The 11,637-nt window shown below is 36.1% G+C and overlaps 1 protein-coding gene across 4 annotated transcripts in view; it reads right to left on the bottom strand.

Annotated features, from left to right (window-relative positions):
• Window positions 1–749: 749 nt before the first annotated feature.
• CCDC141 (coiled-coil domain containing 141) overlaps window positions 750–11,637 on the bottom strand; it is a 61,740-nt gene continuing 50,852 nt past the window's right edge. The window contains exons 25-31 of one of the 4 annotated variants that reach the window (XM_059476441.1): window positions 11,319–11,475; window positions 10,589–10,784; window positions 8,518–8,690; window positions 2,595–2,749; window positions 2,367–2,496; window positions 2,119–2,284; window positions 750–1,037 (exon numbers count right to left, since the gene is read on the bottom strand). In XM_059476441.1, coding sequence (XP_059332424.1) covers window positions 983–1,037; window positions 2,119–2,284; window positions 2,367–2,496; window positions 2,595–2,749; window positions 8,518–8,690; window positions 10,589–10,784; window positions 11,319–11,475 — 1,032 coding nt within the window. In that variant the 3' untranslated portion in view covers window positions 750–982. Of the gene's footprint in view, window positions 1,038–2,118; window positions 2,285–2,366; window positions 2,497–2,555; window positions 2,750–8,517; window positions 8,691–10,588; window positions 11,476–11,637 lie in introns of all 4 variants that reach the window. The other 3 variants (XM_059476439.1, XR_009418819.1, XR_009418820.1) reach the window with 3 other exon arrangements.

Raw genomic sequence — 11,637 nt, 5'->3', positions numbered from 1 at the left:
TAAATTCGAAAACACACCTAAACTGTGAACGCAAGAGATGGAGACAAAGCTAATGCTTTGTCATGCTAATGACTGGCCTGCAACCCAAAAGTTTCAATTCCAGTTCAGAGCTTTTTTAATACCTTGAATAGACACTTAAGGAATTCTGTTATTGAAGAGTCCTTGGCTAAACTAAAACTGTGCTTTGAGGCTAGCACTAATATCACTTCACAGTCCTCTCCTTTGAGCTGCAATAGCAGGCACCAGCTGGAAATGGACTGCATTGTCTCACTAATCTAGTCCTGAAAGCAGAAACATTGCAGTGGAAGACTTGTCCATTATGCTGACTCAGAGACTTTCTCTTCCCTGAAGACATTCCTGCTGCTACTCAAGCATTAGACAAGATTTGCTAATATAAGTAACTACTCCTTTTGATGGCTGGCCTCCAAAAAATGTCTCAAATGTGTTAGAAATATGACAATTAACACGCTATTTCATAAACTGAACAATTTTGTAGTTATAAGATAATTTTTTTAAAAATCCTAATTCTCTATATTAGCTACTGGGAAGACCTATTAATGGAATTAATACCACTGATAAAATTTGTAGAAAAACACAATAGTGAGCACTAGTGAATCACCAAGGAGATCTGCAATTTTGAAGGAAAGTGTTTCTTTTCTCCATCATCCCCTTCTGTTAGATTTGTCCAACAATCCAGAGCAAACCCAAAAGAAATCATAAATCACAGTCTAATAAATGCTGTGCACAGGTGAATTTTAATAATGATTTATTTGTAAAGAAACAAAATACAAATTTGAATCTAGATATATATTTGATAGCACCCAAAATTCATCTGCTCCTCACCCATGGCCAATACCTACTAATGGACACAGCAAACAACACAAACATGCTCAGGAATCAGACATCTTGCAGTTCAGTCCATCTTCTGTTCCACTGCATCAGGCAGAAGAATGGGATCATGTCTCAAACTGAAGTTAATTTCTTAAGGCCTTTCAAGTTCAAGATGCATTCCTTGAAACCAAAGCTTCTCTTTAAACCTGTTGGAAAAAGGTCAGTTAATATTGCCCTTATTTTTAGACCACAATACCTTTGTGGTCTTGTGAAAATAAAATATAAGAGATCAAATAAACAGTAATTACAGAGAGAAAATAAAATATTCTAAATCTCATCTTACTGACCAGAAGACACTAGCTATAAACAAAAGAATATAAGAGAAAAAATTTGGATATATCTAAACTTTCCATACAATCTACATGTTTTAATCATACTTCTGTATGTAACTTATGCAAAATTATGATGATCTTGCATGTCATTTTTTACTAAGGAATAGCTGCCATAGCACAGCAATATGGAAAAAAACCCTGAACAAAATATGTAGGATTAATGCTTTGTCAACTGGCCATGAAGCATAGTGTACAGGCAGCTCACAAGGAAAAGGACAAAGCTTTTGAATCAACACATGCAAAAACTTTCCTTTATGTTTACAAGTTGTATTACGTCTAGATAGATAAACCTCAGAAATTTAAAGACAAAAATGCTCTTTCTTTTTTATCAGAGCCTAAATTCCTGAGATGAGATTTAATCCTGTACTGAAAGTCACAGGGATTAGTGACTTCATGTATCTCATTTATTTAATCTGAAATTGCCCAATGGGAAGGATTGTTATTTTAATCAATTAATGAACAATGACAATTCCTGTCTTATTGGGCTTGCTACTTATGCTTCAGAATAATACTTGCCTAGTAGAAAACCTCACTTATATATTCTGTTAATGAAACTTAATGTAGGTCCATCAATTTGCACTTCTGTAATACTTTGTGTTTTAAACTCTTCAATCTTATATTAATATTTAGATTATGACTAGATTTCAAAAAATATTTTACTAAACATAAATACCTTGCACAGGCTCAATTTTCTAATGTATTACTAGTTCTTTGATCTAAAAATTTCGTATCTTTGGACGAAGAATTAAGTGAAAAAAGGAGTCACATATTATGCACATTACATATATTGCCCTAAAATTCATAGATTAGGAAGAGTGTTTGATGCTTGGTAAATTAAGGTCCTTACGGTTGCTGCAGTAGTACAAGTTGCAGCATGGAGTAAGATGCAGGTTACCTTACTGGAGTACAACTAGCCACTGGCCTGCCTTCTCCCTCCCATGGTGTGTCCTGGGCTTGAACTAGCTCTGTTGTGGTGACATTCACTTCTTCTGAAAAGTATCCATCTTCACATTCTGGTTTAGCCTGAGTTACACTGGAAGTGCTGGGGGGTTTATTTTTCTCTGAAACAAAACACGTACATTAGTTGCTCATGTAACAAGGCAAGAGGGTGCCAAAAAGCATGCAGCTGGCAGGACGAGTCACCTATCACTGTCACAAAAGCAGAACAGTGTGCCTTTCCAATTTCGTTGCTGGCAGCACAGATATATTTCCCACTATCAGCAAGGACTACATTTCTTTTTAAAAGGTAATAGATATCTCCTAATTTCTCAATCTGTAAAACAAGAGAATACACATAGGGGATAATTAGTACCACGAAGCAATATAAATTACCTTTCTCCCAAGAAAAAATTCAAGAACATTAAAACATACACTGATATCTCCAGATACCACTTGGATGCCATCCTTTGTCCAGCAGACATGTGGTTTGGGCTTTCCATGTATAGTGCAATGCAGGATTAAATCTTCTCCTTCATGCAGAGTTCTGTGTCCAAACTTTTGTACAAAGTTTGGCTGTTCTCCTTGTACTGAAAAAAAAATCAAATCAATATTCACTATGTTTTAAGAGACATAATTAAAACAACAGAAGCAAATAATCTGTTCTGGTAAAGTTTATCACATTGACAGACAAAGAGTGCCTTTACTTAACTCCGGTTAACTTGTTTGCAAGACAGTTGGCAAACATCATTTATCTAATGTAACATTTGTTAAAAAACATGGATATTAAGCACCCAAGAATTTAATGCATCAGCATAGTAGTATTAGTTCCATGGAAGTGGTAAAGAATCATGTTATTTGATAAGATATTAGGCAAATCTGTGTGAATTATTGTTTCAGTGAAGACAGAACATTAATTATTCCACACAAATTTAAAGTGATAAAGTCATGAGAGCAAATTTTATAATTTAGTGCATTATTTTACATCACAATTTCTTCACTTCCCCCCATCCATTATTTTAGTTTAAAAAAAAGTTATTGAAAAGATTTTAAAAATTGATATTTGCAGCTAATGAAGGGCAGAATGATGCCTCTCTGCTACTTTGACCACGTCATTATTTTGGCCATCATTAATATTGAGACCGTGCGCTACCACATCAACCAGTACAAGTTTGGTTCAGATGAAGGATGGGCAAGTAATTGCTTTTCTATTGCAATATCCAAAGCACATGAGATTGATTTTGTGCCAGCCTCATGCCAACTGAGGAAGGACAGATGACACCTGAACCTCTACAAGGACTGATCAATACAAATTAACCCATCAAAATGGAAGAAATTTTGATCATCAGCATCAGTTTGTACTGAATTAAAGCATTGCTTTCTGTGACTTGTAACTTAATGAGCTGTAAAGCTAGATTTATTGAATCTTTGTATTACCACCTGAGGTTCCACTTATATTCCACCTACAAGGTTACAGTAAAAAGAGAAGACAAGCTTAGAATTGACTAAGTATTCTTGACACAAGGAATGTAAAGCAATGCAAAGAGGATGTTAACAAAAGAAGTCACAAAGACATCCAACAAAAAAAAAATCTTTTTGCATCTCTATCACATAAAGAATGTTTCCTTCTTCCTCTTTAATATAAATTGTACCACATTTCCAAAATATTTGACAAAAGTTATCACTGGCCTTCTCCGAAATAGAAAGGTACTGAAATGTGTGTTAAATGACAGAGTTTGAAACTGCCATGCTGCAATTACTCTATTGTTTAAGAACAAAAATTTTTTCTTTATGCTATTAAGAAACAAAATCAGCTTATCTCACACAGGTGCCCATCAGCTTCTAAACCCAAATATATTGAGCCAAAGGCTACTATTGCCAAGTGTGGGTCTGCTGGCATCATGAGGCAGACATTTTGACCACTGTATTAATAAATTCACTTCTTAGGTGAGCTCTTAGTTGCAATAAGCTTTCAAGCTTTGCTGCTTTTTTATTTTTTTAGGTACTGCAGGACTGAGGCACCAATGCAACGCAGAGGAATGTAAATTTTACTCTCCCATATTTGTGCTAACCTTGTGTGACCTCTGTATTAGCCAGCCAGAGCAGCTCAAACAACTCAGTTCTTAGCTGTTGAAGGTTAGCATGTACAAGCCGCACCTACATTGCATTGCATGCACCTGAAGCCCAGAAATTTGAGATCTTCAGCTTCACTTCAAGCAAGAGAACCAAGTTTACATCCCTGCCTACTCTTTGCAGGCAGTTAGCAATAGGTCACAAATAGAATATGATTGGCTTGTATTCCAGCAGAAAACATTAAGTGGGCTTCAGCCACTCCTTGGGATAATTTTGGCTGGATTCCATTACTTGTGCAGTTTGAATTACCTTGTTTAGTCATGTTGCATCTCATACCAGAATGATTTTTACCATAAAAAAAAAAATCTTAGTGGAAAGGTGACAGTAATCATCATCAGACCACATCTTGACTTTATATCAGTAAGGCAGCAGAACATAAAAACTGAAATGTTCAGTTTCTAGAGAGCAAAGGGGAAAGTATGTGCAAATAAAACCATGAAGTGACAACTCCTACAACTTTTTCAGGCATAGGCTTTACCTCAACAAAGTCTGCTGTAAAAGAAGATTTTATCATTTGACAGCAACCTTCAAAACAGAATAGATGGTTATATTTCACCAGTGGTTTTCCTGTGATATCATAACAAAAACTCAGAAGAAAATTTGTTAGTTGCAAATTATTTCTTGGCTGGACATCCCATAGTGTCCACATCCGCAAGGGTTAGAAAGAACAGATCTGTTCCTTCATTGTGGGAAAAAATAATCAGGTAGCCAGTGGTACTGAAATACCATCCTTACAGGTTCAGGCAATAATTTTGACAACTATTAAATATTCCATGTGTTATCTGTAGGGACCAGTAGAGTTATGCTGCAAACTGGTGAATAAGCACAGAAAAATCATCAACCTGGAGGAATGCAAAAACTGCAGGGGAACAGTCCACCTTCTGTCTATTACAGAGCCTTCACCCCTGCCTGAAGTCTCTCACACACGGGTGTGTAGGTCAATCCAAATTGGTTTTAACAGCCAGTTTTTAAATTAAATTGCTTCACAGTTATTCTCAATCTATTTATTCTAGGCATGTAATTTCCAGTCTCTGATGTCTTGAAATATTAACAATTTTATGAACTTCCCCTGTCTTCTCTGTGAATTTATGCTAGCCAGATTCCCACCATGCTGCTTAGAGACTTTGGATTTGCTCAGCATTACTCTAAATCAACAGTGTACTTTATTGTTTTGAGATTTTGTCTCAGTTAAGCTCCTAACACAAACAGAAGGATCCCTTTATTAGGAATATTAAGCAGGTCTCATGACCCAATTGAGCTGAAATATCCATAATCCCAGAGCTCCAGTCTCCTTGAATACCGTGTGTAACCTCTTTAAAATCTTGGCAGTAATTTTTCAAGACAGTTCCTCTAGACCACAGACAATAATACCCACACAAAAATGATCCCTTTACCCAAGAAAAGTCTCCAGAGAAAGGTGCAGAAGTAAGCATACCTCACCAGTCATTTGAGAGGAACTCACCTTCTCCACTGCAGCTCCAGCCACATCTGATCCAATCTGGGTAATGACTCATCCTCCCTCTGCCTACTGACTCAAACCTGCGACCTCACACAGGCTGCTCCTCTTGAAAAATTAAAATAATTAATTCCTTTCCCACTCCAAATTTAGGTACCTTGTGTAAACACCCCTTCACACAACTCCATGTCTTGTAGTCAGGCAATATCTTTCACCTTTTCTTAAAGGGTGTCTTCATATGGGGAAGGAGGAAGGGAGTGTAGGCTGGTTATGTGCCTAATGTCATTCTTCTAAGGATGGTGGGGCTGAGGCTTAAATCTTCTCTATAAGGGAGCCATTGGGAAGATGTAAACATTTTGGGATCTTGATGTAACTATAGGCTCAAAACTGTGACTGCAATGAGGGGAAGCCAGAGTTGTGAACCATGAAAGAACCAGAACCATACAAAACACCCAGATGTATTCCCTGCTCTGCAGAATGGTTAAAAGAAGGAAGAGATAAAGCATGCGTAGTATAAACTATTAAAAAAAAAACAATGAGAGTGGGAAGCATTATGTTAAGATTATTGCTGCAATAATCTTAGAAGAATGAGTGGTTTTTTCCTTCAAAGAAATACTAGTGCATCATGAGACTACATCACTGTCACTCTTTTTTTTTTCCTTTTTTTTAATATTATCTAACCAGAACACAGCTGGAATTTTCCAGCAATTTTTTTAAGGACTCATTTGAGTCCTTAAATAAAGGGTATTTAAATCCAGACTGCCAGCACAGCAGTAACCAGTGTTGATTATGTCTTTGTTTACAAAGCAGAACATTAAAACCATGAGATTTTCAGAGTCCTGCTGTGAATCCAGTATCTCTAATCACTCTTTTTGAAATCTTGTTTCTTGCAGCAATTAAAATTGTGGCTGATATCCACCCATTAAAAACTGTGCTTTTAAAGCTATTCCTGATGGAAAGTAGATGCAATACCACGCTCACAAAATCAACTTTTGTTTACCTAAAATTCACAGAAATGGTTAAATTCTCAGAGGAAATTTTTAACAAACAAACAAGCAAACAAACAAAGCTATTATATACTTCTACAATGATTTATTAAGATCTAAATTGTCATTATTGTGAAATGTAAAATACAGTGCAGGAAAACAGGTGAAATTTATACCTGAGAAAATTCTTGTGAATCTACATTTTTGGGAGATGACTGAACTTAGAAAGTGGTTCATTAAGGGTAATACCAAGTTAGTTAGAACTTACTGTGTTCCCCCATCTGTTCATCACTTCCTCTTCCTGCTACCTCTCCTTGCTGTGAGGTTATATCATGAGAACTTCTCCTTTTTCAAAGTTACAGGAATTTTTTAAACGTTGCAGTCACTAGGCCAAAATATCTGACCCTCGGCAATTACAATATATATTCTTTTCATAGGAAGCTACACAGTAAAAGGTTCACTTAATTCCAGCAAATTATGCAAGAGAAAGTAAATATTTAATCTTTAAACATTTTCCATAGCAATTCAATTTCAATTGTAACATGAAAGCTGGTAGTCAAAAGAGGCAGGAAAAAAATCATATAGCTGTTTGTCAACTCTTTTTACTGCATAAATACAACAAATACTGAGGCTGAAGAATGACATTATATTTGAGGATATATAAATTAAGTCTTCCACTGGCACAATTACATCACTGTTATGTAATAGTTAAAAAATTAGAACTTCAATAAAAAAATATATTTGTGGTTGTCCTTGTCAAGAAGGAAACACAAACTTTATTACTGTTTTAAGTTAAAGGATAATTCTGCTTGACTGATTTTTTTTTAAATTTGAATACACTTTTGGATAGTTCTCCAATTAGGTTGATTCTGTTTGAAATCGGTGCGTTAAAAATTTTAAATGAGTGCTAATGCTCGCTTCATAAATTATTAACTTTCTTGTCTTATACAAACAATTTAGAGGATTATTAGAAATATTTGTATCTCTAACTTTGTAAGAAGGCAGAGAAAGTATCACAGACATTTGTTCAAGCAGAGTGGAATGTTTCATTTGTAAACATTTATTCTATTGTGTGCTAGATGCCACTTACACAAATCCTGATGGTTCTGGGTCAGTTCTGTAGCACAATCCCAACTCTATTGGATCTACTGCAGCTTTCCTTTGTGGAGACTCTATGCTGGGCTGAGACAGATCTAAATCTGATCTATGTTAGTTCAATCGTGAATGGTACGATACCTTTACTTAAAAGCTTTGTTCTAAAAATATTTTTTGTAAGCATACAAGCAAGCACGTGGGTGGAAAAAATACATTCTATGTTTAAAAAAAATTCCAACACCTTTCACATCCCATCCCAAGAGAAGACATATCCCAAAATATACAACAATCTGAGCACTCTACCTGGCTCTATACTGACATTTAAAACCTACAACCATTAAAACTGTTTGCAATGCTTTGGAATGCCTACAGTTTTAGAAAGCAAAACTCAGCCTCAGATTCTAGAAAAATCATCGTTAAATTTTTATCTCAACATCACTATGAGAAGGTAGAATAAACGCAGAATACTGGTAATAAAGAAACAAGCAATATATGCATTTTGCCATAAAAAGTGGTTTGGTACATATTGTGAAAATGCAGTGTAAGAAAATAAATTCAACATGTGATAATTAAGTCTGGTGCAGTCAATATTGTACTTATTTTGTGAATAGCCAGTACATTAGTGATACACTAATATAGATGACACACAGCATTATCCAGCTTATTCTTGCAATAGGTGGCCTGTTACCTTGCACGTGAAGAATGGCACTTGAGGAGGTAGTGCCGTTCAAATTTTTAGCCCGAGCAACATAGAGGCCAGCATCTTTATCACACACCTTCTGAATGAACAAAGTATGCTTTGTATCCTTTTGTAAAAGCTTTAAGTGCTCATCTGCAGTCAGTTTCTGGCCCTTCTTGTACCTGAAGCAGAGAGTCAGTTTGCAAGTCAGAGTTTTATCACTGCATGCCGCACAGAACTTTGCAAATTCAGACAATCTCTGTCACACTACAGCAGCAGCAAGAGACAGAGAACTGCTGTAATCGCATTTCTCAGTTTTAAACTTACTCTGTCAATATGCATGAACAGTTAAACAATGCAAATTACTGGATAATACATTCTTAACAGTATTATACAAATTTGGTTCTGAAAATGGTTTTCAACAGACAAGTTACAAGTCTCTCGCTGCAGCGTTAGTGAGGTAACAAGGGCCTGGGCCCTTGATTTTGCACTGAGACATTTTTGCCAATAGGTCCCAAGTCAGTCCACATCCAACTCAAAAATAGGCTCTAAAGGATCAAGAAACAAACTTTCTAAACTTGTATCCTCACCAAGAACCTGACTCCATCCCAGCCCACTTAACATTTACCTAGCTCACATCAACAAACAGGATAGAACAATGCATCAAGAGTTACTTCAGCGAACTGGTGCCATATTCTAACACTTAAGGATCTATCACAGTGCATTGGTATTGGCACCTGATTTAAAAATGGAATTTAGAGAAAATTCTGGCTCTACTTGCACCATGATGTTTCAGCATAGGCTACATTTAACCCAACAAAAACAGGAAAATATTTTTCCACATGCATATCCAAAGAAATTTCTATACCAGTACAAAATACATGTTATTGGTAATTTTTAAATTTAAAACATTTTTTCCCATTTTCATGAATTTCTAATTTGCAAAATTAATCCAATTGAATATTATCTTTTTGAAAGAAAATCTGTCAATAGTGTATATATTTTTGTGCTAAATTAATGCTTTCTTACAGTAAAATAAATATATTGTTTCACCAATAATACTCCTCAGTCTGTACAATAATGGTATTTAAAACAAGGTAACTTTATTGATACCAACAGATTATAGCACCAAGGTTGCAGTGTCCAGTACTCTTCTCAGTGCACCAAAAAAATTTCAGTGTAACAAAAACGTACAGTTTAATTCTTTAAATGTGTAATAATAATATTAACATCAATTTTTTCCAGTAAGAGGCATATTTAGTTTTAATCATTAAAAGAAAGGCCTCCTTTTTGAAAGACGAACGGAATAAGTGGAGAACAGACAAATGAGGTAAAATTGGAGGAATACATGACATAACATATAGAACTATGAAAAAAATCTTGAAATCCTGCCCCCTTTCAGTCCCTGTTCCCTTTGTCAGGGAATTTTTAGAGTCCAGATGTTTATATTGCATCATCTATATTTCTCACAAATCCAATAATAAAGTAATCTAAGTAGATACATAGCAATTAAGAGAGAGGTAGACCATGCACACCAATATATGATATAAAAGTGATTCTCTAAGTGTAGATATTTAGGTGGTGTTTTTTAACATGTAACCTTAGTTTTGATATCTGACTTTCACATACATGTAAATGTGTTCCCATCTACACAGTGACTATATAAATATTTCAGTGTGCATGCAATGTATGTGTCTGTCCATACGTAGTGCCCAGAGCCTGGGAAAATGCAGGTAAGTTTATTTATAGTAAATCTGAACTATGCAATTGTTTTAAGAAAGCATTGAACAAGTAGAATGCCATATTCCAGAATAGGAAAACTGTATGATGATTTTGCTTGAAAACCTTGGATATGTTTGCAGCTAGTTGATACTCTCATTCCTAAAATATGGTACAGAGAGATTATTTCAAGTTGGTTAATTGTTGAAAACAATTCTGAAGGTGGAAATCATGCAGAAGTGTGGAGTAGAAAGGATACAAGCCATTTATTCTAGCCTACAGATTAACTGATTTGGTTATGAAAGGTTTGTGGTGGCTCACTACTAGGTCTATTTACTGCTTCTCATTGCAAGCTACCCACCATGTCAGTGTAGGCTCTGGGAATCCCGTTACTTCTACTTCCAAAGTTACCGGAGAACCTTCCATGACGGTTTTGTTAGACAGAAGCTGGGAGAAGTTAGGCGCCTGTCCAGTTAGGCTGGCCATGCTGTTCTTTTCTGAAGAACTTTTAATCTCTTCTCGGGTAACCATCTGCCTCTGACAGCTTCTGGTGGCATCTGATTGGAACACGAAACCTGAGAATGCATCGGGCAAAGCATGCAGCCTGTCCTGGGGTTTAGTACAGTTATTCAAGGCATGCAATTTTTCTTGCGTTTCTGCCATGCTTTCATGAAGTTCAAGGTGTTGTAAATGTGTTTTGCATGTTTCACTCATCATGCTGTCTACTGGTTTGGCTTGTATAGGGCAGGAAGCAGTGCTAGTTTCAGATATTCCTTGTGAGCTACAAGTCAAAGGAGATTCTGCTCTGACTTTTGGACCAGAATCTGATAAAGAGATAGAAAACTTTTGAAAGTGATCTGATGGGCTTTCCATTCTATTATTTGTAGCATCAGCAAAAGCAAAATTTGTTAAGAGGTCAGGTGCTTCCATCAGTTTTACCGTTCTAGTGGTTTTCTGCAAGCTATAGGAACTGACATGCAGACTATGAGAACTACAACAGAACTGCTCTTCTAGCTCTGTTTCAGAATGTAAGAGGTTGGATTCTGGTGTCTCAGAAAGCGGTGGCAAAGAGATATCATCGGGTGATATACACTCATATTCATCTCCAGAGGGTGCTTCTTCTGCCAGGAATTCAGTCTGTAAACCATCCTCTCTGGCTGAGGATGACAGCTCTGTATCCTGTGAAACAAGATCCTCACCAGCTGGACAGATAACTGAAATATCAGCCAATATATTCCTCTCCTTGAACTGGGAGGGGCAAGAAGAGAAAGGAGAGAAGACAAAGGAAAACAAAGAAAGAGTTATCATTCAATACATCCCCTTGTCATGCAAAATCTAACCACAATATTCTAATTAGGCTTGATGTATTCTGAGAGGCAGAAAGAAATGGGGCAAAAAACAATCAGAAAA

Source organism: Ammospiza nelsoni, chromosome 7 (assembly GCF_027579445.1).
Source record: "Ammospiza nelsoni isolate bAmmNel1 chromosome 7, bAmmNel1.pri, whole genome shotgun sequence".
Classification (NCBI taxonomy): Eukaryota; Metazoa; Chordata; class Aves; order Passeriformes; family Passerellidae; genus Ammospiza; species Ammospiza nelsoni.
The sequence above is the reverse complement of the archived record's forward strand: the minus strand, read 5'-3'. Positions and strand labels throughout refer to the sequence as shown.